Source organism: Rhinopithecus bieti, unplaced genomic scaffold (genome assembly GCF_001698545.2).
Source record: "Rhinopithecus bieti isolate Rb0 unplaced genomic scaffold, ASM169854v2 scaffold_1467, whole genome shotgun sequence".
In the NCBI taxonomy this organism is placed as follows: domain Eukaryota; kingdom Metazoa; phylum Chordata; class Mammalia; order Primates; family Cercopithecidae; genus Rhinopithecus; species Rhinopithecus bieti.
In genome coordinates, this window is record NW_016803692.1 from 390,481 (window position 1) to 416,998 (window position 26,518).

General features: G+C 37.2%; 1 protein-coding gene and 1 pseudogene across 2 annotated transcripts in view; both read right to left on the reverse strand.

Moving 5' to 3' along the window:
* Window positions 1-8,012: 8,012 nt before the first annotated feature.
* The window catches only part of PKN2 (protein kinase N2), a 171,834-nt gene continuing 153,328 nt past the window's right edge, over window positions 8,013-26,518 (reverse strand). The window contains 6 exon segments of the mRNA XM_017850747.1: window positions 8,013-10,683; window positions 10,771-10,851; window positions 11,074-11,181; window positions 15,296-15,438; window positions 19,800-19,876; window positions 22,100-22,162. Of these exon segments, the coding sequence (XP_017706236.1) occupies window positions 10,480-10,683; window positions 10,771-10,851; window positions 11,074-11,181; window positions 15,296-15,438; window positions 19,800-19,876; window positions 22,100-22,162 (676 nt within the window). The 3' untranslated portion in view covers window positions 8,013-10,479.
* Window positions 11,799-15,287, reverse strand: LOC108514594 (transcription elongation factor B polypeptide 1 pseudogene; annotated as a pseudogene). Its single transcript, XR_001881256.1, has one exon. The product of XR_001881256.1 is annotated as a transcription elongation factor B polypeptide 1 pseudogene (transcript).

Below are 26,518 nucleotides of genomic sequence, written 5' to 3' on the forward strand. Positions count from 1 at the left end.
CCTACTGACAGGCCCTAGTGTGTGTTGTTCCCCTCCCTGTGTCCTTTTGTTCTCACCATTCAGCTCTCACTTACGAGTGAAAAAGTGGTGTTTGGTTTGCTGAGGAAAATGGCTTCCAGCTCCACCCATGTCCCTGCAAAAGGCATGATCTCATTCCTTTTTCTGGCTACATAATATTTCATGTATGTAAGTACCACATTTTCTTTGTCCAGTCTATCATTGATGGGTATTTGGGTTAATTCATGTTGTGCTATTTTGAATAGTGCTGCAATGAACATACACGTGCATGTATCTTTGTAACAGATTTATATTCCTTTGGATATATACCCAGTAATGGTACTGCTGGGTCAAATGGTATTTCTGGTTCTAGGTGTTTTTTGTTTTTTGAGATGGAGTCTCACTCTATCGCCCAGTCTGGAGTGCAGTGGCACAATCTTGGCTCACTACAACCTCTGCCTCCCGGGTTCAAGCAAATCTCTGCCTCAGCCTCCCAAGTAGCTGAGATTACAGGCGTGTGCCCCCACACCCAGTTAAATTTTGTATTTTTAGTAGAGACGGGGTTTCACCATCTTGGCCAGGCTTATCTTGAACATCTGACCTCGTGATCCACCCGCCTTGGCTTCCCAAAGTGCTGGGATTACAGGCGTGAGCCACCGTGTCTGGCCCAGTTTGTGCCTTATCTTTTAACTTTATGGTGTCTTTTGATAAACAGAAATTCCTAATTTTATTATAGTTGGATATATCAATCTTTCTTGCATTTTAGTGTTTTCTTGTAACATATTCTCAATGATTTGTTTTGCTTTTGACACTTCCTGTTCAATCTATTTGAGATGTTTATGTATGGTGTGACACAGGAATTCAATGTTGTTACATTTCCACATGAATAATTTTCCTAACTCTATTTATGTAGTTAGGAAACTCTGTAACACTTCTTCCTCCACTGAATTATGTCTCTTCTTCTACATGTTAAAATTCCAGATACATGTGGGCCTGTTTCTTGACTCTTTTGTCCTATTTCTAATATGCACCAATACTACACCTTTTAAGTCTTATATGTTTATAGCTACATAATTTTATCTAATTACTTAATATATAGTTACATAATAGAATTACAATAATTGCCATATCTTTTTAAGTGTTGGTAACTAGTAGGGCAAATTCTCCTTTCTTCTTTAGGAATTTCCTATTCTTAATCCTTTGCTCTTCTACGTGAACTTTAGAGTGAGCTTGTAAAGTTCCACAAAAAATTATTGGGATTCTGATTGGGATTGCAGAGAATCTACAGACCAATTTCAGGAAAACTGACATCATATCATAAAATGGGTATGTCTACGTTTATTTAGTTCTTTAATGTCTCCCAGTAAGGTTTTTCCTGTACAGGTCTTGTATGTGTTTTATTTATTTATTTTTTTTGAGGCAGAGTCTCACTCTGTCGCCAGGGCTGGAGTGCAGTGGCCGGATCTCAGCTCACTGCAAGCTCCGCCTCCCGGGTTTACGCCATTCTCCTGCCTCAGCCTCCCAAGTAGCTGGGACTACAGGCGCCCGCCACTTCGCCCGGCTAGTTTTGTATTTTAGTAGAGACGGGGTTTCACCCTGTTAGCCAGGATGGTCTCGATCTCCTGACCTCGTGATCCGCCCGTCTCGGCCTCCCAAAGTGCTGGGATTACAGGCTTGAGCCACCGCGCCCGGCCAGTGTTTTATTTATTTTTAGGTAACTTAGTTTGTTACCATTGTAAAAGTTGTTTTTTGAATATTATGCCCTCTAATTGTTTGATGGTGTATCAACGTACCATCAACTTTTGTCTTCTTAATCCAGTATCTTGGGTAAACTATTTTTGCTGGCAAATTGCAGTCTTTTGAGTTTTCTAGATAGGCAATCACATCATCTGCAAGTAGTGGCCAGTTTATTTCCCCCTTGAATCCTTATGCCACTTAGGGAGTAGCAAATACAATACTGAAAAATAGTAGTGACAGGTATCCTAGCCTATTCTCAATTTTAAAAAGTGAATGCTTCCAAAGTTTCTCATATGAATTATATGTATTGTGTTTTAGCTTTTGGTTTTAAAAAATATAAAAAACATTTATCAGGCCAAAGAAATCCACCCCCCTGCCCCCCCAATTTTTTTTTTTTTTTGAGATGGGAGTCCCGCTCTGTCACCCAGGCTGGATGCCTAGTGCCGTGATCTTGGCTCACGGCAAGCTCTGACCTCCCCGGGTTCATGCCATTCTCTCCTGCCTCAGCCTTCCCGAGTAGCTGGGACGTACAGGCGCCTGTCACCACACCCGGCTAATTTTGTTGTGTGATTCTTTAGTAGGACGGGGTTTCCCACGTTAGCCAGGATGGTCTTGATTTCGCCTGACTAGGTCAAAGTGCTGGGATTACAGGCATGAGCCACCACGCCCAGCCTCCCATTTTTTTTTTTAAATCAAATACGAGATTAGCTTTTCCCTACTTTTTCTCCTTCAATCTGTTAGTATGGCAACTACAGACTTTCTAATTTTAAGCCATCCTTGCATTCCTGGGATAAACCCAATTTGATGTCTTTTTCAAACATCACTGAACCTGATTTGATAATACTTTATTATTTTGCATCAATACAAATTAAATTTGCTAGTAATGTACTTTTCTTGTCTGTTTTATCTAGATTATACTGATTTCATAAAATGACTTGGGAAATAAAATCAATTTATAAAATCAAAGAGAGACTTCTTTTTTCTATTTTTTATTTTTTTTGAGACGGAGTCTCGCTCTGTCGCCCAGGCTGGAGCGCAGTGGCCAGATCTCAGCTCACTGCAAGCTCTGCCTCCCAGGTTCACGCCATTCTCCTGGCTCAGCCTCCCGAGTAGCTGGGACTACAGGCGCCCGCCACCTCGCCCGGCTAGTTTTTTGTATTTTTTGGTAGAGACGGGGTTTCACCGTGTTCGCCAGGATGGTCTCGATCTCCTGACCTTGTGATCCACCCATCTCGGCCTCCCAAAGTGCTGGGATTACAGGCTTGAGCCACCGCGCCCGGCCGAGAGACTTCTAAGACAACCATTGTTATGAGACAGATGTCGCTGTAAAAACCATTTGAAAAGCCATCCAGCAGACTGCCTCGTCATCCATAGAGAACTCACTTCCTGCTTCCTGGTTTCTCAATTGCTTTTGATGTTTCTTTTCAATTAAAACAAAAAACAAAAAAACAGTGTACAGTAACCTTTCTTTTTTTTGAGATGAAGTCTCGCTTTGTCACCCAGACTAGAGTGCAGTGGTACGATCTCAGCTCTTTACCTCTGCCTCCCAGGTTCAAGCAATTCTGCTGCCTCATCCTCCCCAGTAGCTGGAATTACATGCATACACCACCGTGCCCAGGTAATCTTTGTATTTTTAGTAGAAATGAGGTTTCATCATGTTGGTCAGGCTAGTCTTGAACTCCTGACCTCAAGCCATCCACCCACCTTGGCCTCCCAAAGTGTTGGGATTACTGGCGTGAGGTACCGTGCCTGGCCACACTAAGCTTTTATTTTTTTTTTTGAGGTGGAATTTCGCTCTTGTTGCCCAGGTTGGAGTGCAATGGCACAATCTCGGCTCACTGCAACCTCTGCCTCCCAGGTTCAAGTGATTCTCCTGCCTCAGTCTCCTGAGTAGCCGGGATTAAAGGCATGTGCCACCATGTTTGGTCAATTTTTTTATTTTTAGTAGAGACAGGGTTTCTTCATGTTGGTCAGGCTGGTCTCGAACTCCCGACCTCAGGTGATCTGCCCGCTGTGGCCTCCCAAAGTGCTGGGATTACAGGTTTGAGCCACTGTGCCCCACACGCAGTAACCTTTTAATGAAAACACAGGGCTGGGCACAGTGGCTCACACTTGCAATCTCAGCACTTTGGGAGGTTAAGGTGGGAGGATTACTTGAACACAGGAGTTCGAGACCAGTTGTGGCACGTCTGTAGTCTCAGCTACTCAGGAGGCTGAGGTGGGAGGATCGCTTGAACCTTGGAAGTCAAGGCTGCAGTGAGCTATAATTACACCATTGCACTCCAGCCTGGGTGACCCTGTCTCAAGAAAAACAAAACAAAACAAAACAAAAAAAACCAGCATCAAAAATGAACTGAAAGCCTGCCATTGTTTGTTGTTGCTGTTAACAGATGATCCAGGTATTCTGGTGATGCTACTTGTGCGGCTTAGTTATCCCAAACACATTTTTTCACTGTATTAATGGTATGTTCTATTTTTTACTGATAAGTATTTATGTGTAAATGAACATAAAACAATGATTACTTATCGACAGCGCATAAATTCAAAGTCGGGAATGACAATGATGTTAAACAACCAGAGACTGTCTACATGAGTGGCTGTGATAATGACACCTTTGCCTTCTGAAGGTTCAATGTACACAAACTTGTTTCATATAGAAAATTATTTAAAATATTTTATAAAGTTACCTTTAGGCTATGTGCATAGGTGGATATGAAACAGAAACTCTCTCTACTCTTGTTGACATTTAGGTTTACATGGTGTGTCTAAAATCTACTTTGATATTAGGTGAAGCTATCATAGCTTTAGCTTGAGTGGATTTTGCAACACATATTTTTCCTCATATTTTTACTGTCAGTTTCTCCATGTACTTCTATTTCAGATGTATCTTTTTGTAAACATTATACAACCAGATTTCTCTCTTTAAAATCTAATATTATAAATCCTGCTTTTAGCTAGTGAGTTTGCTCCATTTATATTAATTGTGCTTTGGATTCATTTCTACCATCTTGTCTTTTGGTTTAGAATTTATACTCACTATACAGTGAATAGCCTTGGCATTTTACAGTGAACCTAAAATCTCAAGTTAATACCTTAACATTCCAACAATAAAAAGACTACACAATACTGTGTAGCTCTGGTCTTCACTATCCTGACTTTCCTGCCACTGCTATCTAGAATTTGTGCTCAGAAAAAACAAAAAAACTCAAAATCCAACAATTCCTTCTTTTATCTCTTTGGTTTCTTTAGATTTACCTAGGTGTTTGCCATTTTATGTATCACAAACCTTTTTTTATCTTGTGTCACCCTTCTGGGATCATTCTTCTTCTTCTTCAAGCACATTCTTCAGAATGTCCATTAGAGCAGCAAGCATTCCCCTTTTAAAAAATGTTATATGCCGTAATTCTTATGAAAATAATTTTATTTTTATGTAATTCTAGGTTAACCTTTTTCCCCCCAACACTCTGAAGGTCATATTCCACTACTTCCATTGTTGCAATTGAGAGGTCAGCTGTTAGTCTTTCCTTTATAGATATTTAGTCCCTTTTCTCTGGATAGTATCAAGATGTTGTCTTTGGTGATCTGCCATTTCACAATGGTTCTACATATACATTTATATTTATCCCGTTTGGGAAATACTGTACAGCTTGGATATTTTTCATCTCCAAGAAACTTGCAGCCATTATGTCTTTAAATATTGCCTCTCATTGTTTCCTCTTGAGTCTCCATTCCATCTTCTGTATCTCTTAATCTCCCTTTTATATTTTCCATCTTCATTTGGGATTGATTTTTCAGTTTCCAATCTTCAGTTTTCTTCAAATGTCTAATCTGCTGTTTCATCTTTCCACTGAATTTCATATTAGAACAACTACATTTTTCATTTTGGATTTTAAAAATGTTTAATTATGTTAAAATATTCATTTTACATGTTTATACCGATAGTTTTAGGTATGTAAATATATATAGCTATTCTATAACTTATATCTGGTAATTCTTTTTTTTTTTTTTGAGACGGAGTCTCGCTCTGTCGCCCGGGCTGGAGTGCAGTGGCCGGTTCTCAGCTCACTGCAAGCTCCGCCTCCTGGGTTTACGCCATTCTCCTGCCTCAGCCACCGAGTAGCTGGGACTACAGGCGCCCGCCACCTCGCCCGGCTAGTTTTTTGTATTTTTAGTAGAGACGGGGTTTCACCGTGTTAGCCAGGATGGTCTCGATTTCCTGACCTCGTGATCCGCCCGTCTCGGCCTCCCAAAGTGCTGGGATTACAGGCTTGAGCCACCGCGCCCAGCCATTCTTCTTTTTTTTTTTAAGACAGGGACTTGCTCTGTCGCCCAGGCTAAATACAATGCAGTGGCATAACAGCTCATTGTAGCCTTGACCTCCTGGGCTCGAGCAATCCTCTGACTTCAGTCTCCAAAGTAGCTGGGACTACAGGTGCACACCACCATACCTGGCTAATTTTTAGGTGCTGTTTTTTTTTTTTTTTTTGTAGAGATGGGGTCTCGCTGTGTTACCCAGGCTAGTCTCAAACTCCTAACCTCAAGCAATCTTCCTGCCTTCGCCTCCCAAAGTGTTGGAATTGTAGGCATGAGCCATTGTGCCTGGCTGATAATTCTAATGTATGAAATCTCTAACAGGGATATCTAAATGTAAAATTTCTGTTGGTTCTTATTCAAAGTAACTTGCTGTCTCTCACAAATGTTTAGGGATTTCTGACAGTGAATTACTTGATCTTAATCTGTGGAAATCTGATGGTCCCATCCTGGAGGAGCTTACATCCACAGAATATTTCCTTCCACTGTCAGGGAAAGAGTGACATGCAAACTAAAATTTGAACTCGTCTACAGGATTTAAGCACAGAACGTAAGTCCTGATGCTATTGCAAGGTTTGTTATCCTCAAAATTGTGTTGCTAGAGAAATCTGTCCTTGGTAACCCCACTTCTCTTGGGTGCCTGCATTTTCAAAACCAGCTCCTTGCCATTGTAACTCCTGTCTTTTCCAACTTCTTGCTGCTCTGCCATACTCTGTAGACTCAGCTTCCAGTTCTCTCAATATTCCTACTTTTGTGCTTGAGCACTCCCACTCTAACTCTTAGGTGCTGAAGCCCTAACTTGTCCAGACTCTGCTCAAGTTTATTTGCTTGTTTTGGGGTGAAGGGTTGCCACAGACCACTCTTACCTTTAATGAGATCGGCAAAACCTCAAATTACATATCTTATTGATGGTCTTCCACTAATTTTATACGCGTATGTATACATATTATTTTTTATTTTTTATTTTTTATTTTTTTTTGAGACGGAGTCTCGCTCTGTCGCCCAGGCTGGAGTGCAGTGGCCGGATCTCAGCTCACTACAAGCTCCGCCTCCCGGGTTCACGCCATTCTCCTGCCTCAGCCTCCCGAGTAGCTGGGACTACAGGCGCCGCCACCTCGCCCGGCTAGTTTTCTGTATTTTTTAGTAGAGACGGGGTTTCACCGTGTTAGCCAGGATGGTCTCGATCTCCTGACCTCGTGATCCGCCCGTCTCGGCCTCCCAAAGTGCTGGGATTACAGGCTTGAGCCACCGCGCCCGGCCTACATATTATTTTTAATAACTTTAAAGCCTCTACCCATCATACTAATGTATAAAGCCAGTATCTCAGAAAAACCCTAGACCTCAAAAGATGGCTGGAAGGTAAGTAAGAATTCTAAATTTAAATTAAGATTATGATCTGTGGATTAGTATTTGCTTATTTGGATTTTTCATATTTACTCCAGTGGCTTTGGGAATACTGGTAGTACTTGCAAAAATCGTGTTAGACTTTAATCTATGTGGCAGATTTACCAAGTCAGTATATGATTGCAATTTCCATTATGTCCTCAATTTGTGTTACAGGGAGAGCATGCATCATTTTATATTTCTAAAATATTCCATTTGTAATTTTTAAATAAGATTACTATAAAATGACTAGTATTCTGTTTTATTCATTTGCTTTTCTGAGAAGCCAGGTCCTAAATTAAAATAAGTTAACCTCAAACAAGAGAAAAGTATATACAATACTGGTGCTTGCATCTTAATATTAAAGCAGGCTGTTGTTCTTCATTCATCAACATTTTGTTGCTTTAAAAAAAAACCTTCCTATTCTCAGTATCTATACACAGTAAGCAGTCCATAAATATGTTTCAAATAAAAGATGCTACTGACCTTACAGGAGCAGAATACAAACTTTTCCCATTATTCCCAGTGAAGTGGACAATTTGCTCTGAATGTTCATGGTTTTAAGTCTTCCCTAGGACAAAAAGTACTTGCAAGAACGTTTAATCAAGTTAATTAGTCTTTGAGATTTTGAACACAGAAAAGTTAAAGTATATTTTAGTCATTAGGAAGTTTCTAAAAAGAAAGAATACTTAAAACCAAAGTTACAAATTTCAATCTATATAGACTTTAATTTGTGCATTTGTGATAATTTATGACTGCAAAACACTTGTTTTCTTAGAATGACATAGTGAAAGGCACATTTCATTTGAATGCATAGTGTACCATTCTAAAATATCCTAATTTCTTTACAAAGTGCTTGAGCAGTCACATACACATACAGTAATAGCAAAATATATTTACACTCTATAAAGCTTAAAATTTTAAATCTGACTAAAATATATATATTTTTTAAACTACAAAAAATTAGTGCTTTCTTCAGCTTAATTGTGTAAATAGACCCTGCCCTCTAATTTTTTTAGTGATTGACTTCAATTAAAAAAAAATTCTGTACACTGTGTAGTTACAAAATGCTATGTCAGTTTTTAATGCTAAAAGCCTATTTTAGACATTACTTTCTTTGCTATTTGAGAACCAAAAAAGTGAGCAGACTGTACCTCAAAAGTATTTAGTGTTTTATTTTAATGTTGTATTAACACTGTTTAAATTAAAGCCAGACAATTAAGCTAAGTTCCTCTACTGTCCTTTGCCAAGGAAGTTAACTGGCATTTAACAATAACTTTAAACCACATATTGTTCCCCCTTTTTATTAAGATTTTCTCCCAAAGGATCTTGGGTAATTAACAATTTGGAAGGTAATATAAATGATCTCTGGACAATTTTAATTGTTCTCAGAGTACAACGAAAAGATGCTAAAACATCCCAGCAAATATTTATAAATGTTTTTAGCTCAACTCTCCATAAATCAGTGTGCTTTTTCATGTTTCTCATAAGATTTACACCTGAACAATTTTTAAGAGATGAGCTCACTGTGATTAAATAGTTAATTCAGTATGGTTACTTAACAGAGCTTGCTATTCCTGAGGTATAATGACCCTAACATGCTAAGCACAGGATCAAAGATGCTATTACTAAACTAAGAAAAAACAATAAAGTCATAGATTAGGAGAAAAAAATATAAAATCAAACCAAACCAAAACAAACAAGAAACTACAGGCAAGTGGAAAGTCATGGTTTGCAAAAAGACAATCCTAGAAGAGTATAAAAAGCCACAGACGGATCCTTTGAAGAGTTGTATAAAATATTTGATCAAATTATTTTGAGACTTTTGAGGTACAGCTTTAGTGTTATAATTAATTTTTTTTATAAAATATAGACTGTTTTATCAAAAATATTTATACATTCTGTTACAATATATTGCTTTTGCCCTCAGTAACTGCCAATATAAAATCTGGATCCAGTGGCCTAAAATATACAAATGCACTTAATGTAAATGCTGGAGTTTGAGGTGTCTGCTTGGCCACTGTACAAAAGTGATGAAGTGGTAAAATTAAATAATAAGCCTACAACATAGAATACATTAAAACTTGCACATATACATGTTCACAGCATGTATACAATGATAATCTCTACGGTTTAACCAAGGTATAGTTCCCTTCTACAGCAGACACAAAACCAAGGTGAACTAGGTTGGCAGATGTAGAGTGAGTATCAAAAAAGGGGTAATCGGTTCACTGATTCTGAAAGATATGACTGAACATAGTGAGCATCTAGACTTTGGGAATGCATACAGGTAACAATATCTTGGTTCAGCTGATTAAAAGTCCTCATTCTTAACATCTTAAGTAAATGCTGATCTTGTTTGTTTCAGCACTGTTTAATAAAAAAAAAATTGTTTGGCAAGCAGCTCCGCTGGAAAGCTATAAGCCTCTGTTACATGGTTGATAAAAGTAAGGCAATATAAAGTTTTCTCCTAATAAATATAGAACATTTATAAAATAAGACATGAATTCATTCTGTTTTTTTAAAAGATCAAGCCCCAAATTGTATACAAACTGCCACATTTTTTGATATTACAGTAATGTCTTTAAAAAAAAGAGCATTTGTCTTATTCAAACAGAATCATACTTTGTGTGAACAGTAATAGCATTCCAAGCCCTTTTTTTCTTTTTGTAAAACATAGTTAAGTGATTAATTTTCCTTCCACTTAAGGCGGGCATATGGCAAAGCTAGGGACTATAAAAAAAGTGGTTTCTTTTTTCTTTCTTTTAAAATAGACTATTGATCCAAAAGTATTTGTGATGGATTTTCATAGCCGATGTTCACTCAAACTCCATGAAACTGTTTCCAGTGCTCATATTTATGCTGAAGTACAATGAGAAGCCACTTTTCAAGAAGTATTAGAATGGTACTTTTAAACAAATCTTCACGTGTTTCAATTTAAAAAAAAACATACTCAGAAGCTATTGGTGGCACAGAGAGCAAATGAAGGGTTGCTATTTTTAAGAGGTCTTCTTGTAAGTCAGTCAGCTTGATTTCGCAGTGTCTAGGAACTTAACACCAATCAGCAATGTAGTCAAAATCTCTGAACATTTCCTGCTCCTCTTCCGAAAGTATCCTAGGTTCTCGAGGTGGAGTCAGAATAGGTGCTTCTGAGGTAAATTCATCATCAAAATTACTAACATCTTCTCGTCCTCTTATGGTAGGTATAAACGGTGGCTTTACTTTTTTGTCCATCAGAGCGCTCCAATCAATTAGCTGGATCATAAAATACAAAATGACTAGTTTAGTTTGTTACATCTAATCGCTCTAGTTTAATAAAAAATTTTAAATAGTCACACTTACCCGGAAAAATGGGTGCTTTTTTACATCCTCTGCATCTTTCTCGCTAGCCCCAAGGCGCCGCTCAGGATTTCTTCTTAACAGCTAGCACAATGTAAAATAAAAAAGTTAAAATAAAATCAATAGAATAAAATTCACTGATAAGGATTATTATTTTAAAACTCAGATATATTTTGTCTGTTTTGTCTAAGCCATGCAACATTTATGAACTGCAAAACAACTTCTAAAGTTCTACCGGGAAATTTTCTTTAACATAAAAAATTAAAGTAGTCTTAAAAAAATTCTTATCCTTAATTTAATTCTTACCCTTCTCATTATAGAAATGGCTTCTGTAGATAAGAACCTTGGATATCTTACTTCATCATTTACAATACTGTCAAAAACTTCCTCTTCATCATCACCAGGAAAGGGAGACTAGAAGAAATACCTTTAAGTAAGTTAAAGCAAGTTTTAAGGCAGTAAAATCTTATCACCTATTCAAAGTACAACCAAGATCCAGGCAGTGAAAAAGAAAAAAACAAACAACAAACCCATGCCTACCAAAACAACAACAACAAAAGAACTATAAGAAGTGACAATAGGTATGTATCTATTACAGAGGGAATATACCATATACTCTTTCTGAAATCTTTAAATTTTATAGACCATTACAAAAAACTTGTCTATCTCATATATGATATGGCTTTTCATTTCATTTCATTCCACTCCAGTCCATTTTATTTCATTCACCCAATCACCTATTTGGCCAGTCAATTTTTAGAGTGTCTAACAGAAAGTAGGGAATATTTAGATAATAGAATCCTGAAGAACCTCAATCTTGTGGAAAGACAGAAGAAAATGGATAAGGTTAATATGGTAATAAATGTTATAATAAAGGAAAGCAATCTGCAGAAATCATCAGATATAAATGTGCTTTGGATTTTAAAGTCAGTCAATTAATGGTGGTAAAACACAATTAGAGATTAGTAGGCATAATGACCGTACTAAGCAGCTGCCAACAAAATTAGACTGAAAGGAACCCAAAAAGCACACATTGACAGGCATTTTTAATGCTCTAAACACAAAAGTTGTAGGGCATTTCAATAAGCACAGTATTAAAATCATTTTTCATAATGACCCTGAGACATAAAAAAGTAGTTACATTATATTCAGTATGACAATTTGATTCACAAAGAGATAAACTTTCAACTACGCTGAAAACGTGTCTATCAGATGTGACTGCTTGCCTCGGAATTTCAGATGGCTTAAACATCACTCAGTCATTTTAAAAATCAGGACACGAATGTCTAAATATCATTTAATTCCTTAAAATCACTGAAATGAATCAGTATCTTTAACCTTATTTTCTCACTGGCTATTGAAATATAGGCTCACTTAGCCTCGTTAGATTTGATTTGGCTGCTTGCTTCCAATTAAGTTTTAAAGAATAATAAGCAGAAAGCAATATCCATGGAAAGTGAGCAATCTTTAAGGAATCTGTGAAAATAAATTCAGAATCCAGCTTCTTAAGGCTGAGCTTCTAATCTTGCTCATAGTTAAGAAAATTTCAAAGCTTTCAGTTACCAAAACCTTAGTTTGTTCATTCACTCACTCAAAATACATAAATCAAATATACTACATGGGACAATGTAGTACACTCAAAATACATAAATCAAATGTACTACATGAACAATCTAATTTCTTTTGGGGACTGAAACAATAAGGCAGGAGAAAATTTTATTTTACTAGGATTCTCAATGGGAATTTCAATGGATAATGCAAAGAGAGCACTTTTGTCTTCTGCTTGAACAATTTTTACTTGAAAACTCACTCTCCAAGTCTGAATAGCAAAGAAGTATCTATACATTTGTTAAAATGTGTAGTATCTTTTTTTCTCAAATAGATTGTAAGCAAACAGGGCTAACAACAGAAAGCTAACAAATGTGTTTTAAGCACATTTAAAAGAAACCAATAGTCTGTTCAGATATCAACAGTGATAGTATCTAAAACCATGTCCAGCATTACATTCAATCTCTCTGTTATCTTCACTCCCATCTGAGACAGGAAAAAGGGGACTTGGGATATTTGTTTATTCCTGGAGTCTTTCCAGTAATCAAAACTAGTAGAAGTATACAAATTTGAACATGTATGATATATCCAGCAAGTTTACAATTATTTGTAATAATAGAGAAATCTGACATAAACTTTAGCCACACCTTACTTTAATCATAGTTAAAAAGGAGTTATCACTAGCGTTTCATTAATGCTATAAAATTATGAAGTAGACTGATGAGTTTTAAGTTTAGTTCTTTTCCCAGCTACCCTCTTGTGGAGATAATAAGAAATTGCAAGAAACAACTAAGAAATAGCCAGATCCACTGTCTTTTATCTTCTAGGTAATTAAGAGCTCGATCAATTAGCTCTCTTAAAAAATATGAAACAGGAGCTTCCTTGTTTTCTGTCAAACCCTCCAGTGGCTTTATAATGGGAGGGAGTAGATTCAGCTGGCGATTAATTCTACAGTATTTTGTAATAAACTCATATTTTGCACATGTCATCTCTAATATGGAGAGTAAATTTTAAGCAAGCACATAATTCAATCTCATAAACCTCATACTTACTTATTACACTAAACAAAACAAAACAAAACAAAAACCCAAAATGTTACTTTTAAAATAAAGGAAGGGGGTGGGGAGGAGTTCAAGTATGCCAGAGCTTACAGAAGATTAACTATTTTATGAGAACTTCTGGCACTCTCAGAGAGTAAAAGCCACTGTGGACTGGAGCTAAAATAAATCTTTCCAACCTAAACACTGCACAACAGCTTTTCTAAATAGAGGTGAAAAATTCAGATCTGGACCACTAGTCTTAAGAACAGAAACAAGGCTGGATGAATTGAAGATCCTATCCTGGAGCAGCAAAGCATAATGCTTTAGAGATATGTTCTGGAGCCAGAGTGACAAGGTTAAAATGTCCAGCTCCACCATATGAGAGCTATGTGACCTTAAGCAAGTCATTAATCTCTTTGTGTCTCTATTTACACCTCTGAAAATGGGCATAAGATCAGTACGGAGCTTATCAAAGGCTGTTACAAAATTAAATGAACGAATATTTAAGGCACACAGAACAGTGCTTAGCTTAGGACATGATAAATTTTATTTTAATTAGCCATACTTCTCCTCCTTTTCCAAAGAATCCACTTCAAATTGACACACCAAAAGGGGCTATCCATCCGGAGAAACTAAAACCATTTGTTTGTTTGGGGTAAGTGCCAATAAATGACCAGTATAGAACAAAACTTTAGAAATTTCTGATACTCAATTTGATAATTCATTCATTTAGCCACTAACTTCTTCAAACTTGTAAGTGTACAAGGGAGGTTGCTGGCATGGGGAAACTGCAGAATAATGAACCAATCCCTTAAAATAATTTTTCTTGCATCTCCAGTTCAAGTCCCTTCAAGTAATCTTTAATTACTTATTAAAAGATTTACTCTTTCCCAATTTCACCCCAATTCAACATTTCTAACAATTTATAACATATTATTAGAGTCCTATTATTGCCTTATTTAACATAACTCACTGTTTCCTAATGGTAATAATTTCTGTGTACAACTCAATTATCCTCAGAAATTTAACTTAATCGACAGAAAACAGTAGGAAAAAATGCTAATCTTTTCAACTCTACCATTTTTGAAAGTAACATTTCTTTCATTTTTTAAAATTATATTTTATTTAACAATCTAGGAAGTTCACAGCCAATAGTAGTTCTATTGCAACTTCAGGTGCAACTGGGAATTCAGGAATCTCAGTGGAGCTGTTAGTGTAGGGAACCTTGTACATAAAATACATGCATATTTTTGATAGCACATGTGAAGGTATCTCTCTAAAATTGACCTCATTGGTTTCATTCTCAGCAAACTGACCTGGGCCACTCAACATGGCTTTTATCATGCCTGATGTTAATGCACGTACTGTTTTTACAACAAATTCACGGCCATCGGATGATATCAATTTGACATACATGGCATCAGGGCCTTCACAGCCACCATAGCTTTTCTCCTCTCCATTCATTTTGTTCCTATGAAATTCTACTTTGCTTCCCCAGGAACTTCAGTCGTTTCCTGGTGAAGCAAGGATGCAGTGTGTGTTGCTCACTTCCGTCTGGAGGAAGTCGAAGGTAACATTTATTTCTGACCAATCTATAGTGGGCTTTTCTTTACAGGTACAGAGTACATTCTTTTTATTAGTCTTTCTGTTATTCCATTCCCTATAAAATGACTATGTCTTAAAATCAGAAAACATAACCAAAGCACAACACTGAAACAGAAGGAACTATTTTCAAAGCACTGATAATGCATTCCGCAAACCACATAAAAATCTTTATTGAAGGTATTACAGAAAGATAGCTGACTACTAGTATACCATAAATATTTATAAAACTTAAATTCCACTCAAACTGAAGACAGTATTAGGTGGTTTTATAAATGACATGCTTTATTATTTCAATCATCCTTCCTCTTTTCTCTTACCTATTTCACACTGCTTACCTCACCAACAAGCATTTCATATATAAGTACGCCAAGGCCCCACCAATCTACAGCCCTTGTATAAGAAGTTTCTGTTAGTACTTCTGGGGCAAGAAATTCAGGAGTGCCACAAAATGTGCTTGTTCTATCTCCATATCCCATTCCTGGAAAAGATAAAATTTAAACATTTGTTAGCAAAGAAAACAAATCCAGTATATAAAAAAAATCAAAGCTATCGTTGGGAGGCAAAATTAAAGTTGCACATTTGTGCATGGCGAAAAAATTCAGACATATTTAAGACATTTCAAGAAAACAATAAGGACTAGTATAGCAAAAACTGCAATAGCAACTATACTATCTAATTAATGGGTAAATACAAATAAGATATCCATGTTTCTTTTCAGTTACTTTTTCTTCTTGTCATTACAAGGGAGCTAAGAAATTACAACAAAATGAACTGATTGTGAAGTTCTATCATCTTTCCAATTCAATCTTAAATAAGTTTATTTACTTCACTATAAAAAAATTATAAAAAAATAACAGTTTGGAAAATACCAAAAAGCAAACCCTTGGATAATCAGGAGCTGACCAAATGTGTCATATAATACAGAGAGATAGGGCCGTGAGTGGTGGCTCATGCTTGTAATCACAGCACTTTGGGAGGCTGAGGTGGGTGGATCACCTGAGGTCAGGAGTTCAAGACCAGCCTGGCCTACATGGTGAAACCCATCTCTACAAAACAAACAAACAAACAAATAAACAAACAAAAATTAGCCGGGCATGGTGGCTCCCGCCTGTAATCTCAGCTACTTGGGAGGCTGAGGCAGGAGAACCGCTTGAACCTGGGAGGCGGAGGTTGCAGTGAGCTGAGATTGTGCCATTGCACTCCAGCCTAGGTGACAAGAGCAAAACTCTGTCTCAAAAAACAAAAAATATCTATCTATATTATATCTATATCTATCTATATATATATGGAGAAAGGAAGGGAGGGAGGGAGGGAGGGAAAGAAAAAAGAAAGGAAAAGAAGGAAAGAAGGAAAGGGAAGGGAGGGTGAGTACAGGTTGAACAACCCTAATCCAAAAATCCAAAATCTAAAATGCTTCAAAATCTGAAACTTTTTGGGCACCAACATGATGCCATAGAGAATTCCACATGTACTTAACACAAGATTAGTTTCATGCACAAAATTATTAAAAATAATATGAATTAATATTTATATTGTATAAATATAAATTTACCTACAGGCTATATATAAGGTATATATGAAACATACATAAATTTTGTGTTTAGACTTGGGTCTTAGCCTCAAGATATGTCATTATGTATATATGCAAATATTCCAAAATCCAAATAAATCCGAAATTCAAAACACTTCTCATTCTAAGCATTTTGGATAAGGGATACTCAGCCTGTATTAACATTTTAGCTAACTAGTTTTGAAATGTATGTTCCTCATAATTTATTAATATGTTAAATATATAGTCTACATATTGAAGATGCTGTCTCCATGTATTCCAAAGCGTTAAAAACTTGTCGTAAGTGTCATCTTTTTTTCTTTGAGATGGAGTCTCACTCCGTTGCCCAGGCTGGAGTGCAGTGGCCGGATCTCAGCCCACTGCAAGCTCCGCCTCCCGGGTTCACGCCATTCTCCTGCCTCAGCCTCCCGAGTAGGTGCCTGACACCACACCCGGCTAATTTTTTATATTTTCAGTTGAGATGGGGTTTCACCATATTAGCCAGGATGGTCTCGATATCCTGACCTCGTGATCCGCCTGCCTCGGCCTCCCAAAGTGCTGGGATTACAAGTGTTAAGAATTTTAAAGAAAAGCTCTCAATTCTAAATTAAGAATAATTAGGTATGCATATATAGAGACTACAAAATAGAAATGAATTTGTATGTCTATGAACCAAGACTTGAAGGGCACAATTAGATACATTAGCACACTGGAGTGGAGAAATTTTTTTTGGCAAAATTTCTTTAACACTATCATAATGATTTTTATTTTCTTCAATAAAATATTATTTTAAAAAACAGCGATATAGTATTAATATTTATATGAGTTCTGCACCAGCCTTTTAGTAACTTGGCCAAAACTAGGAAAAAGTTAATTAACAAAGAAATAGAACTCATGTTTCTTACAGACTGGTAAAGCTCCATGGAAGTGGTTAATATCAGGCTCTAGATTAATAAATACCTGGTTTAAGTTCCAGTTCTGTCATTTGTTAACTGTGAGAGGTTGGGAAAGTTGTCTAACATCAAAGCCTAGGTTTCTTCATCTGTATATGAGGGTTAATAATACCATCTACCAGTGTGGAATGATAAGACAAGGAAGACTCAGAAGGGTAAGGAGGTGGGAGCGGGGTGGATGATAAGAAATTACTTAAAGGGTACGGTGTATGTTATTTGGGTGATGAGTATCCTAAAAGCCCTGATTTCACCACTATGCAATTTACGCATGTAACAAAATTGCACTTGTACCCCATAAATTTATACAAATAAAAATAAAAAAAATAAAATATTTCCTTCAAAAAAACTATCTACCTTCATATGATTGTTATGAATTACAGGAGATATGTATATGAAGCATTTGGCAAAATTCTTGGCATATGGTAAGCACTCAAAAGTTGTTAGCTATATTATTATAATCTACTAAATATGTTTTTATGATAATGCATTAAGAAGTCTGGTTATTCAACACACATATTTTCTGTACCTTTTATGTTCTAGGCACCTGTGTCAAGTAGCAGGAACACAAAAATGAGAGTTAGACACGGTTCTTTAAGGGGTTTACAGGAGACTGGAGGAAAATGGATATTTATTGATAATTTTATAATAACAAGGGAAGAGCAAGATAATGTAGAATAGTGAAGAAGGGCTCCTAAAGCAGAGTTGGGAGTTAGGGTAGTAAAAGGGAATCTCTGGTAATTTGCCTGTAGAGGTTACACTTGAGTTGAATGAGAAGGATGTGCAGATCTTAGTCAGCAAATAGAGTTGGGATGGGTGGCAGTGCTAGAGAGACACAGACTATAAGCAATTCATTGTTGCTGGAGCAAAAAGTACTAAACAGAGAGCAGCAAGAGATGAGGCCAGAGAGGAAGGAAGGCAGGCAGATGAGGAAGGGCACTCTATGTCACCTTATCCTAGCCACTGAAGAGTTTTCAGCAGGTGTGTGCCATGGTCCGATCTGTATTTATATGGACTCCTTAAACAATTCAGCAATTACATGGCAGATTGATTTGGGATAGAAAAAGACTAGAAATAGGAACAATTAGGAGATTATTATACCTGTCTTGTCAAAACAAGATGATGGCTAGTAGGAGTTGATTGGAAATGATAGATTTCAGAAATATTCAGGAGGTTAAGTGGCAGCAGAATTTTTTGAATAACTACATATGAAAAGTAGAGAACAGGATAGAACGCAAGATAATTCCTTGCTTTCAGATTGAAGACTGAGGGGACTGTGGTACCAACAACCAGACTACCTGAGGAAAATAAGTGATTTTTGTTTGGGTAGTGTTTGAGGTGTCTCTTCACTGTTCAGGCAGAGCTGTCTAGTAGATAGTTGAATACATATCTTTGGAATCCATATGAAAGGAAATAATAGATTTAAGAGTCATTAGGATATAGCTGCTAGTCAAAAAACTGCAGTGAAGAGCAGCTGGCTAAGGAGAGATGTTGAGAAACAAAAGCATTTAGATCAACAGTGTCCAATAAAAAGAAGCCCAGTTAAAGAAAAAAACTGACTTGATTCAGCAATTATGTCAGTGGGTATGTGATGGGCATATATCTACAGAGTTCACTCATTTATTCGTCCAGCTACTTATTAATCAAACACTTTTATGTACTATGGAAACAAAGCTAAACAGCAAACAGAAGCCAGCAGTGCAGAGGGAGATAGGCAATGTTAGTACTAGTAAACAGAAAGAACTATGTCCTTTTTTTTTATAGTTGGAGAAGACTCAAAGAGATCAAAACTAAGTTTTCCAAAGACAAACAGCAAATAGTGGCAAAGCCACGATTCAAACCTAAAACTCTTTGGTTCCTAAGCCCATGATCTTTATCCTTTCTTATGTTACCTGATTCAAATTTCCCCAATTTACTTATTTACTTTTGAATATACAAAAAACATACTTGAGATACCTATCTCTATTTATTTTCTATTTTTAAATGTTTCCAGTTTTAAGAAGCTGGAAGTAAATTATCAGGCCTATGAAATTCACTGTGTACAGTCTCACCGGAATAAACGATTTTGGTGCTTAAGCAATACTTCCTTAAAGTAGTGACAAAATTATTAATCATGCAGAGAAGCTATGATTTCTATACATCTAATCTTATTTGTATTCACAGAACAAATTCTTAATGTGATAATTAGGTTATATAAGCAATGTCTTCATTATATCTACAATGTCTTAATGAAGAATAAAGTTAAAAGTACAGTTTGTTTTCCATAGACAAACTTGAAAACTACTGATGCACAAAGAAACAGTAATTTATCAGAAAAGAAACTTAAAAACATTCGATTACCTTCTTTGCAAAGACCAAAATCAGCAATTTTCACAAAGCCCTCTGTATCTAGCAATTAGTTATCCTATTTCAAATCCCTTTTCAGGATTAAAAAAAACAGCATGAAAAAAAAAAAAAAGAAATCAGTAGGTTATACAGTTAAAAAAATAATTTCAACTGGAACTGTACTTTCTCTTTATTAAAAATGGGATTTCCAAGTTATGATTTGAGATTTAAATACTATATCACGTTGTTTTCTTCCTTTTAGTAAGCTTATTGCTCTATATAAGGTAGCTTATGAGAAATTATTCTCCTGTTACATAAAAAAAGGAAGAATGTATTTAATTTGTTATTTGTGATAATCTAACTTAATCCACTTTTTTTTTTTTCTTTTGAGACTGAGTCTCACTTTGTCACCCAGGCTGGAGTGCAATGGCATGGTCTTGGCTCATTGCAACCTCCGCCTCCCAGGTACAAGCGATTCTCCTACCTCAGCCTTCCAAGTAGCTGGGACTACAGGCATGTGCCACCACATCCGGCTAACTTTTGTATTTTTATTAGAGAGGGGGTTTCACTATGTTGGCCAGGCTGGTCTTGAACTCCTGACCTTGTGATCCGCTGGCCTTGGCCTCCCCAAGTGCTGGGATTACAGGCATGAGACACCACACCCAGCCCTTTTTTTTTCTTTTTTTAAAGACAAGAGTCTCACTCTGTCACCCAGGCTGGTGTGCATTGGCGTGATCTCTGCTCACTGCAACCTACACTTTCCACGTTCAAGCAATTCTTGTAGTAGAGATGGGTTTTCACCATGTTGGCCAGGCTGGTCTCGAACTCCTGACCTCAGGTGATCCACCTGCCTCAGCCTTCAAAAGTGCTGGGATTACAGGCGTGAGCCACTGCGCCTGGCCAACTCAATCTAGTTTTAAAGTTTGCTTATATACCATCCATAAGAAAGAATTGTAAAGCTAACAGTATTAATAAGGCATCAGAGGGCAGGTTTCATCTTCTGAAAGAATAAGAGAAAGCTATCCATCCATACTAATTGATTACAAATTAGGCAAATTGACAATATTTTATCCATTTTGTTCAATTTATTTTTTATTTTTGTGATACAAGGTACTCACTCTGTTGTCTAAGTGGGGTGCAGTAGCATAATCATGGCTCACTGCAGCCTTGACCTCCCAGGCTCAAGCAATTTCCCCACCTCAGCCTCCTGAGTAGCCCAGATACAGGCAGATATCATCACTCCTGGCTGATTTTTAGATTTTTTGTAGAGATAGAATACCACTATGTTGCCCAGGCTGGTCTCAAACTCCTAGACTGAAGCAGTCCTTCCACCTTGGCCTCCCTCCCCAAATGCTGGGGTTACACGTTTGAGCCACTGAGCCCAGGAAATATTTTATCCGTTAGGTAAAACAGAACTTTATCGTGAAAACATCATTAGAACCTTACCCGACTGGGTGCGCAGCTCACAACCGTAATCTTAGCACTTTGGGAGGCCGAGGCGGGTAGTCACCTGAGGTCAGGAGTTTCAAGACCAGCCTGGCCAACATGGTGAAACTCTGTCTATACTAAAAATACAAAAGTTAGCTGGGCATGGTGGTGGGCACCTGTAATTCCAGGTACTCAGGAGGCTGAGGAAGGAGAATTGCTTGAACCCGGGAGGCAGAGGTTGCCATGAGCCGAGATCGTGCATTGCTCTCCAGCCTGGGCGACAAGAGTGAATGTCTCAAAAAAAAAAAAGAAGAAAAAAAAAAACCAACTTAAATAATCCAATGTTTATAGTCTTCTAATTCTGACTAGTCTTCTCATATCTGCTTGGTTTTGGGCAGTGAGTGCTAGTCAAAGTGTGGTTCACAGACTAGCTGCTGGGCCACGAATTACAGAGATCAGCTACATCATCAATACACAATAAGGCTTCGTAATGAGGGAAGCAGTGTGATGTTTTACACTCTAACACAAGCTACTTGTCTCATCATGGACACGTTTTTGGCAGTATTGGTCTATGGAGGTTTTTTGCAATGAGTCGTTTGAATGCTAAATATTCACTAGGATGAATATTGTTGAGAAATGCACTATCATAGACCAACTCATAATTTGACTATTTTAATTAGAAAATGTGCTATGGATTAGGAAACAAAAAGTTCATCATATAATCATAGTGCTAACCACATGTCTTTCAAAATTGGGGTTTGACTTATCAGATGAAGGAGAAAACTAAGAAGCTAGTTAAACATAAAATGTTTAAGAAAAACAAAACACTATCTTTAATTCTAAATCACACCAAAGCAAGCATTAGAAAAAATTAAAAATTAACTTACCTATAAACAATTTTGTGTTCATGTAAATACTGCAACCCAAGAACTACACAAGCAGCATAAAATCTGTTTGAAGAATTAAATCAATAGGAGTTTAATAAATTTTATTGCTCTTGAATCCCAGCTTATATGTTTATACTTCAAAGCAGACCTATCATTAATTTATTTCACAAATTTTTTTTTTTAGTCCCCACTATGTATCACACATTGTGCTAGATATTAGGGGTAAAATTTAAAAATGAGAAAAGTACAGTTTTGACAATTAAAGTCATTAACACTGCCTAGTGGAGTCACTGAGAACCTCAGAGGGGACATTTGATCTGGTTTTGCAGGAGGAATTACAATATACCATAAGGACAAAGGACAGTGTGACAGGCAGAAGTTTTGTGGGGGAAAAATACTTACCTGAGAGAAAAAAGAAATAGAGGTGCAAAAGGCGTTAACACGTTTGATAACAAGTAAGTCTGGTGTGGCTGAAGTAAAGGATGGGTGTATCTGGGGAAGAAGTAGGAGATTAGGCTGGAAAGATAACCTGGGTGAAGGACCTTGAATGTCATATTATGGATATTGAAATCTTTTCTCTTAGTGACAGAGAATCAAACCATTTTAATCAGAGGAGAATGATGGCATTTGTTTTCTGGTAGCAATGCGAAGGATGGAGAAGTAGGCAGAGATCCAGAGGAAAAAAGAACAGATAAGGCTTTTATCCTAGTTTAGATGAAAAGATCATAATAATATCTCCTGTAGTGGCAACAGAGATACAGATTCACAAGAACTTAAAAATTAGCATGACAGAAGATGGTATCCCATTACAGGATAAGGAAGTGGGAAGAGCTACAGGTAACTTGCAAGGTTTCCATCTTAGTAGAATGAATGGATAAAAAAAACATAGAGGTAGCCAAGGTTTTGTGACAAAACTAAGTTTGGCATTTGACAGGTTGACTTCGTCTGTGGAGCAGGTGATGATATGTAAAAGCTGGGTATATGGGTTTGGACCTCAGAAACCCTGGGCCGAGAGAGAATAATAATTCTTGAGGCACAGGACCATGTTTGTCTTTTTCAGTTTTTATCCTAAGTTCATAGCATAATGCCTGATATACATGATAGGCTTATTGAACAAGGAGGAAATAAATGAATAGATTTAAAAATGCAAATGTCTTCAGTGTAGAATAGCCTATAAACAGACACTTAGGACAATTAGTTTTTAATTATAAAAGTAATAACATGAATATTTTCTCTATAAAACATATAATACGCTTCTCTCCAAAGTACACTATTTCATCCATCTATCTCCATCTCACCTCATTCCACTGCCGTTCATACAGATAATAATTCTTGTTACTAACATTATTCCAAACTTTCAGAATATATTTACATTCACATGTAGATAATATAGCTATGTTTTATATTTACCTATTTTTATTAAAAATGGGTAAGTTTTATTTATTTATTTAATTTTGTTTCTTGAGATGGAATTTTGCTCTTGTTGCCCAGGCCGGAGTGCAATGGTGCGATCTCAGTTCACCGCAACCTCCGCCTCCCAAGTTCAAGCGACTCTCTTGCCTCAGCCTCCCGAGTACCTGGGAATATAGGCATGTGCCAGCATGCCCGGTTAATTTTGTATTTTTAGTAGAGACGGGGCTTCTCCACGTGGTCAGGCTGGTCTCGAACTTCTGACCTCAGGTGATCCGCCCACCTCGGCCTCCCAAAGTGCTGTGATTACAGGAGTGAGCCACCGTGCCTGGCATTTTTATTTTTTTCTATTTATATATATACATATATATATATATGTATATATATACACACATACATACATATATATATATATTTTTTGGTTTCTGAAAAGATTTGTTTATTTACTTTTAAATTATACTTTAAGTTCTGGGGATACATGTGGACAGAACGTGCAGGTTTGGTTACATAGGGTATTACACTGCCATGGTGGTTTGCTGACACCCATCAACCTGTCATCTGCATAGCAACTTTCTCCTAATGCTATCCCTTCCCAGATATCCCCCACCGAACTCCGATAGGCCCCGGTGTGATAAATGTTCCCCCTCCCTGAATGTCCATGTGTGTCTCATTAGTTCAGAATCCACTAATGAAGTGAGAATCATGTTGGTGTGTGTTTTCTGTGTTAGGAATTATGACGAGAATGATGGTTTCCAGCTTACATACCAATTGTCCTGAAAAGGATATGAACTCATCGTTTTTTATTGCTGCATAGTATTTCATGGTATATATGTGACACATTTTCTTTATGCAGTGTATCATTGATGGGCCTTTGGGTTGGTTCCAAGTCCTTGCTATTGTGAACAGTGTTCCAATAAACATACATGTGCATGTGTCTCTACAGAATGATTTATAATCCTTTGGGTATATACCAAGTAATGGGATGGCTGGGTCAAATGGTATTTTTAGTTCTAGATTCTTGAGGAATTACCACACTGTATTCCACAATGGTTGAACTAATTTACGCTCCCACCAACAGTGTAAAAGTGTTCCTATTTCTCCACATCCTCTTCAGCATCTGTTGTTTCCTGACTTTTAATGATTGCCATTCTAACTGGTGTGAGATGGCATCTCATTGTGGTTTTGATTTGCATTTCTCTAATGACCAGTGATGATGAGCTTTTTTTCATGTTTTTTGGATAAATGTCTTGAGAAGTGTCTGTTCATATCTTTCACCTACTTTTTGATAGGGTTGTTTTTTCTCTTGTAAATTTGTTTAAGTTCCTTGCAGATTCTGGATATTAGCCCTTTGTCAGATGGATAGATTGCAAAATTTTTTTCCCATTCTGTAGGCTGCCTGTTCACTCTGATGACAGTTTCTTTTGCTGTGCAGAAGCTCTTTAGTTTAATCAGATCACATTTGTCAATTTTGGCTGTTGCCAATGCTTTTGGTGTTTTAGTCATGAAGTCTTTGCCCGTGCCTATGTCCTGAATGGTACTGCCTAGGTTTTCTTCTAGGGCTTTTATGGTTTTGAGTCTTATGTTTAAGTCTTTAATCCATCTTCGGTTAACTTTTGTATGTGTAAGGAAGGGGTCCAGTTTCAGTTCCCCACATATGGCTACATATGGCCACATATGGCTAGTTTTTCCAACACCATTTATTAAATAGGGAATCCTTTCCCTGTTACTTGTTTTTGTTAGGTTTCTCAAAGATGAGATGGTTGTAGATGTGTGGCATTATTTCTGAGGCCTCGGTTTTGTTCCATTGGTCTATATATCTGTTTTGGTACCAGTACCATGGTATTTTGGTTACTGCAGTCTTGTAGTACAGTTTGAAGTCAGGTAGCGTGATGCCTCCAACTTTGCTCTTTTTTGCTTAGCATTGTCTTGGCTATACGGGCTCTTTTTTGGTTCCATATGAAATTTAAAGTAGTTTTTTTTTTTCCTTTTTTTTGAGATGGAGTCTCACTCTGTCGCCCAGGCTGGAGTGCAGTGGTGCGATCTTTGCTCACTGCAACCTCCACCTCCCAGGTTAGAGCAATTCTCCTGACTCAGACTCCCGAGTAGCTGGGATTACAGGCGTGTACCACCACCCCTAATTTTCGTATTTTTAGTAGAGACGGAGTTTCACCATGTTGGTCAGGCTACTCTCAAACTCCTGACCTCAAGTGATCCATCCGCCTCAACCTCCCAAAGTACTGGGATTACAGGTGTGAGCCACCACACCCAGCCTAAAGTAGTTTTTTCTAATTCTGGGAAGAAAGTCAATGGTAGGTTAATGGGGATTGAATCTATAAATTACTTTGGGCAGTGTGGCCATTTTCACGATATTGATTCTTCCTATCCATGAGCATGGAATGTTTTTCCATTTGTTTGTGTCCTCTCTTATTTCCTTGGGCAGTGGTTTGTAGTTCTCCTTGAAGAGGTCCTTCACATGCCTTGTAAGTTGTATTCCTAGGTATTTTATTCTCTTTGTAGCAACTGTGAATGGGAGTTTATTCATGATTCAGCTCTCTATTATTGGTGTTTAGGGATGCTTGTGATTTTTGCACATTGATTTTGTATCCTGAGACTTTGCTGAAGTTGCTTATCAGCTTAAGGAGATTTTGGGCTGCGACAATGGGGTTTTCTAAATATACAATCATGTCATCTCCAAACAGAGACAATGTGACTTCCTTTCTTCCTGTTTTAATAAACTTTCTTTCTTTCTCTTGCCTGACTGCTCTGGCAAGAACTTCCAATACTATGTTGAATAGGAGTGGTGAGAGAGGGCATCCTTGTCTTCTGCCAGTTTTCAAAGGGAATGCTTCCAGCTTTCACCTAATTTAGTATGACACTGGCTGTGGGTCTGTCATAAATAGCTCTTATTATTTTGAGATACGTCCCATCAACACCTAGTTTATTGAATTTTTAACATGAAGGGTTGTTGAATTTTATCTAAGGCCTTTTCTCTTTTTTTTTTTTTTTTTT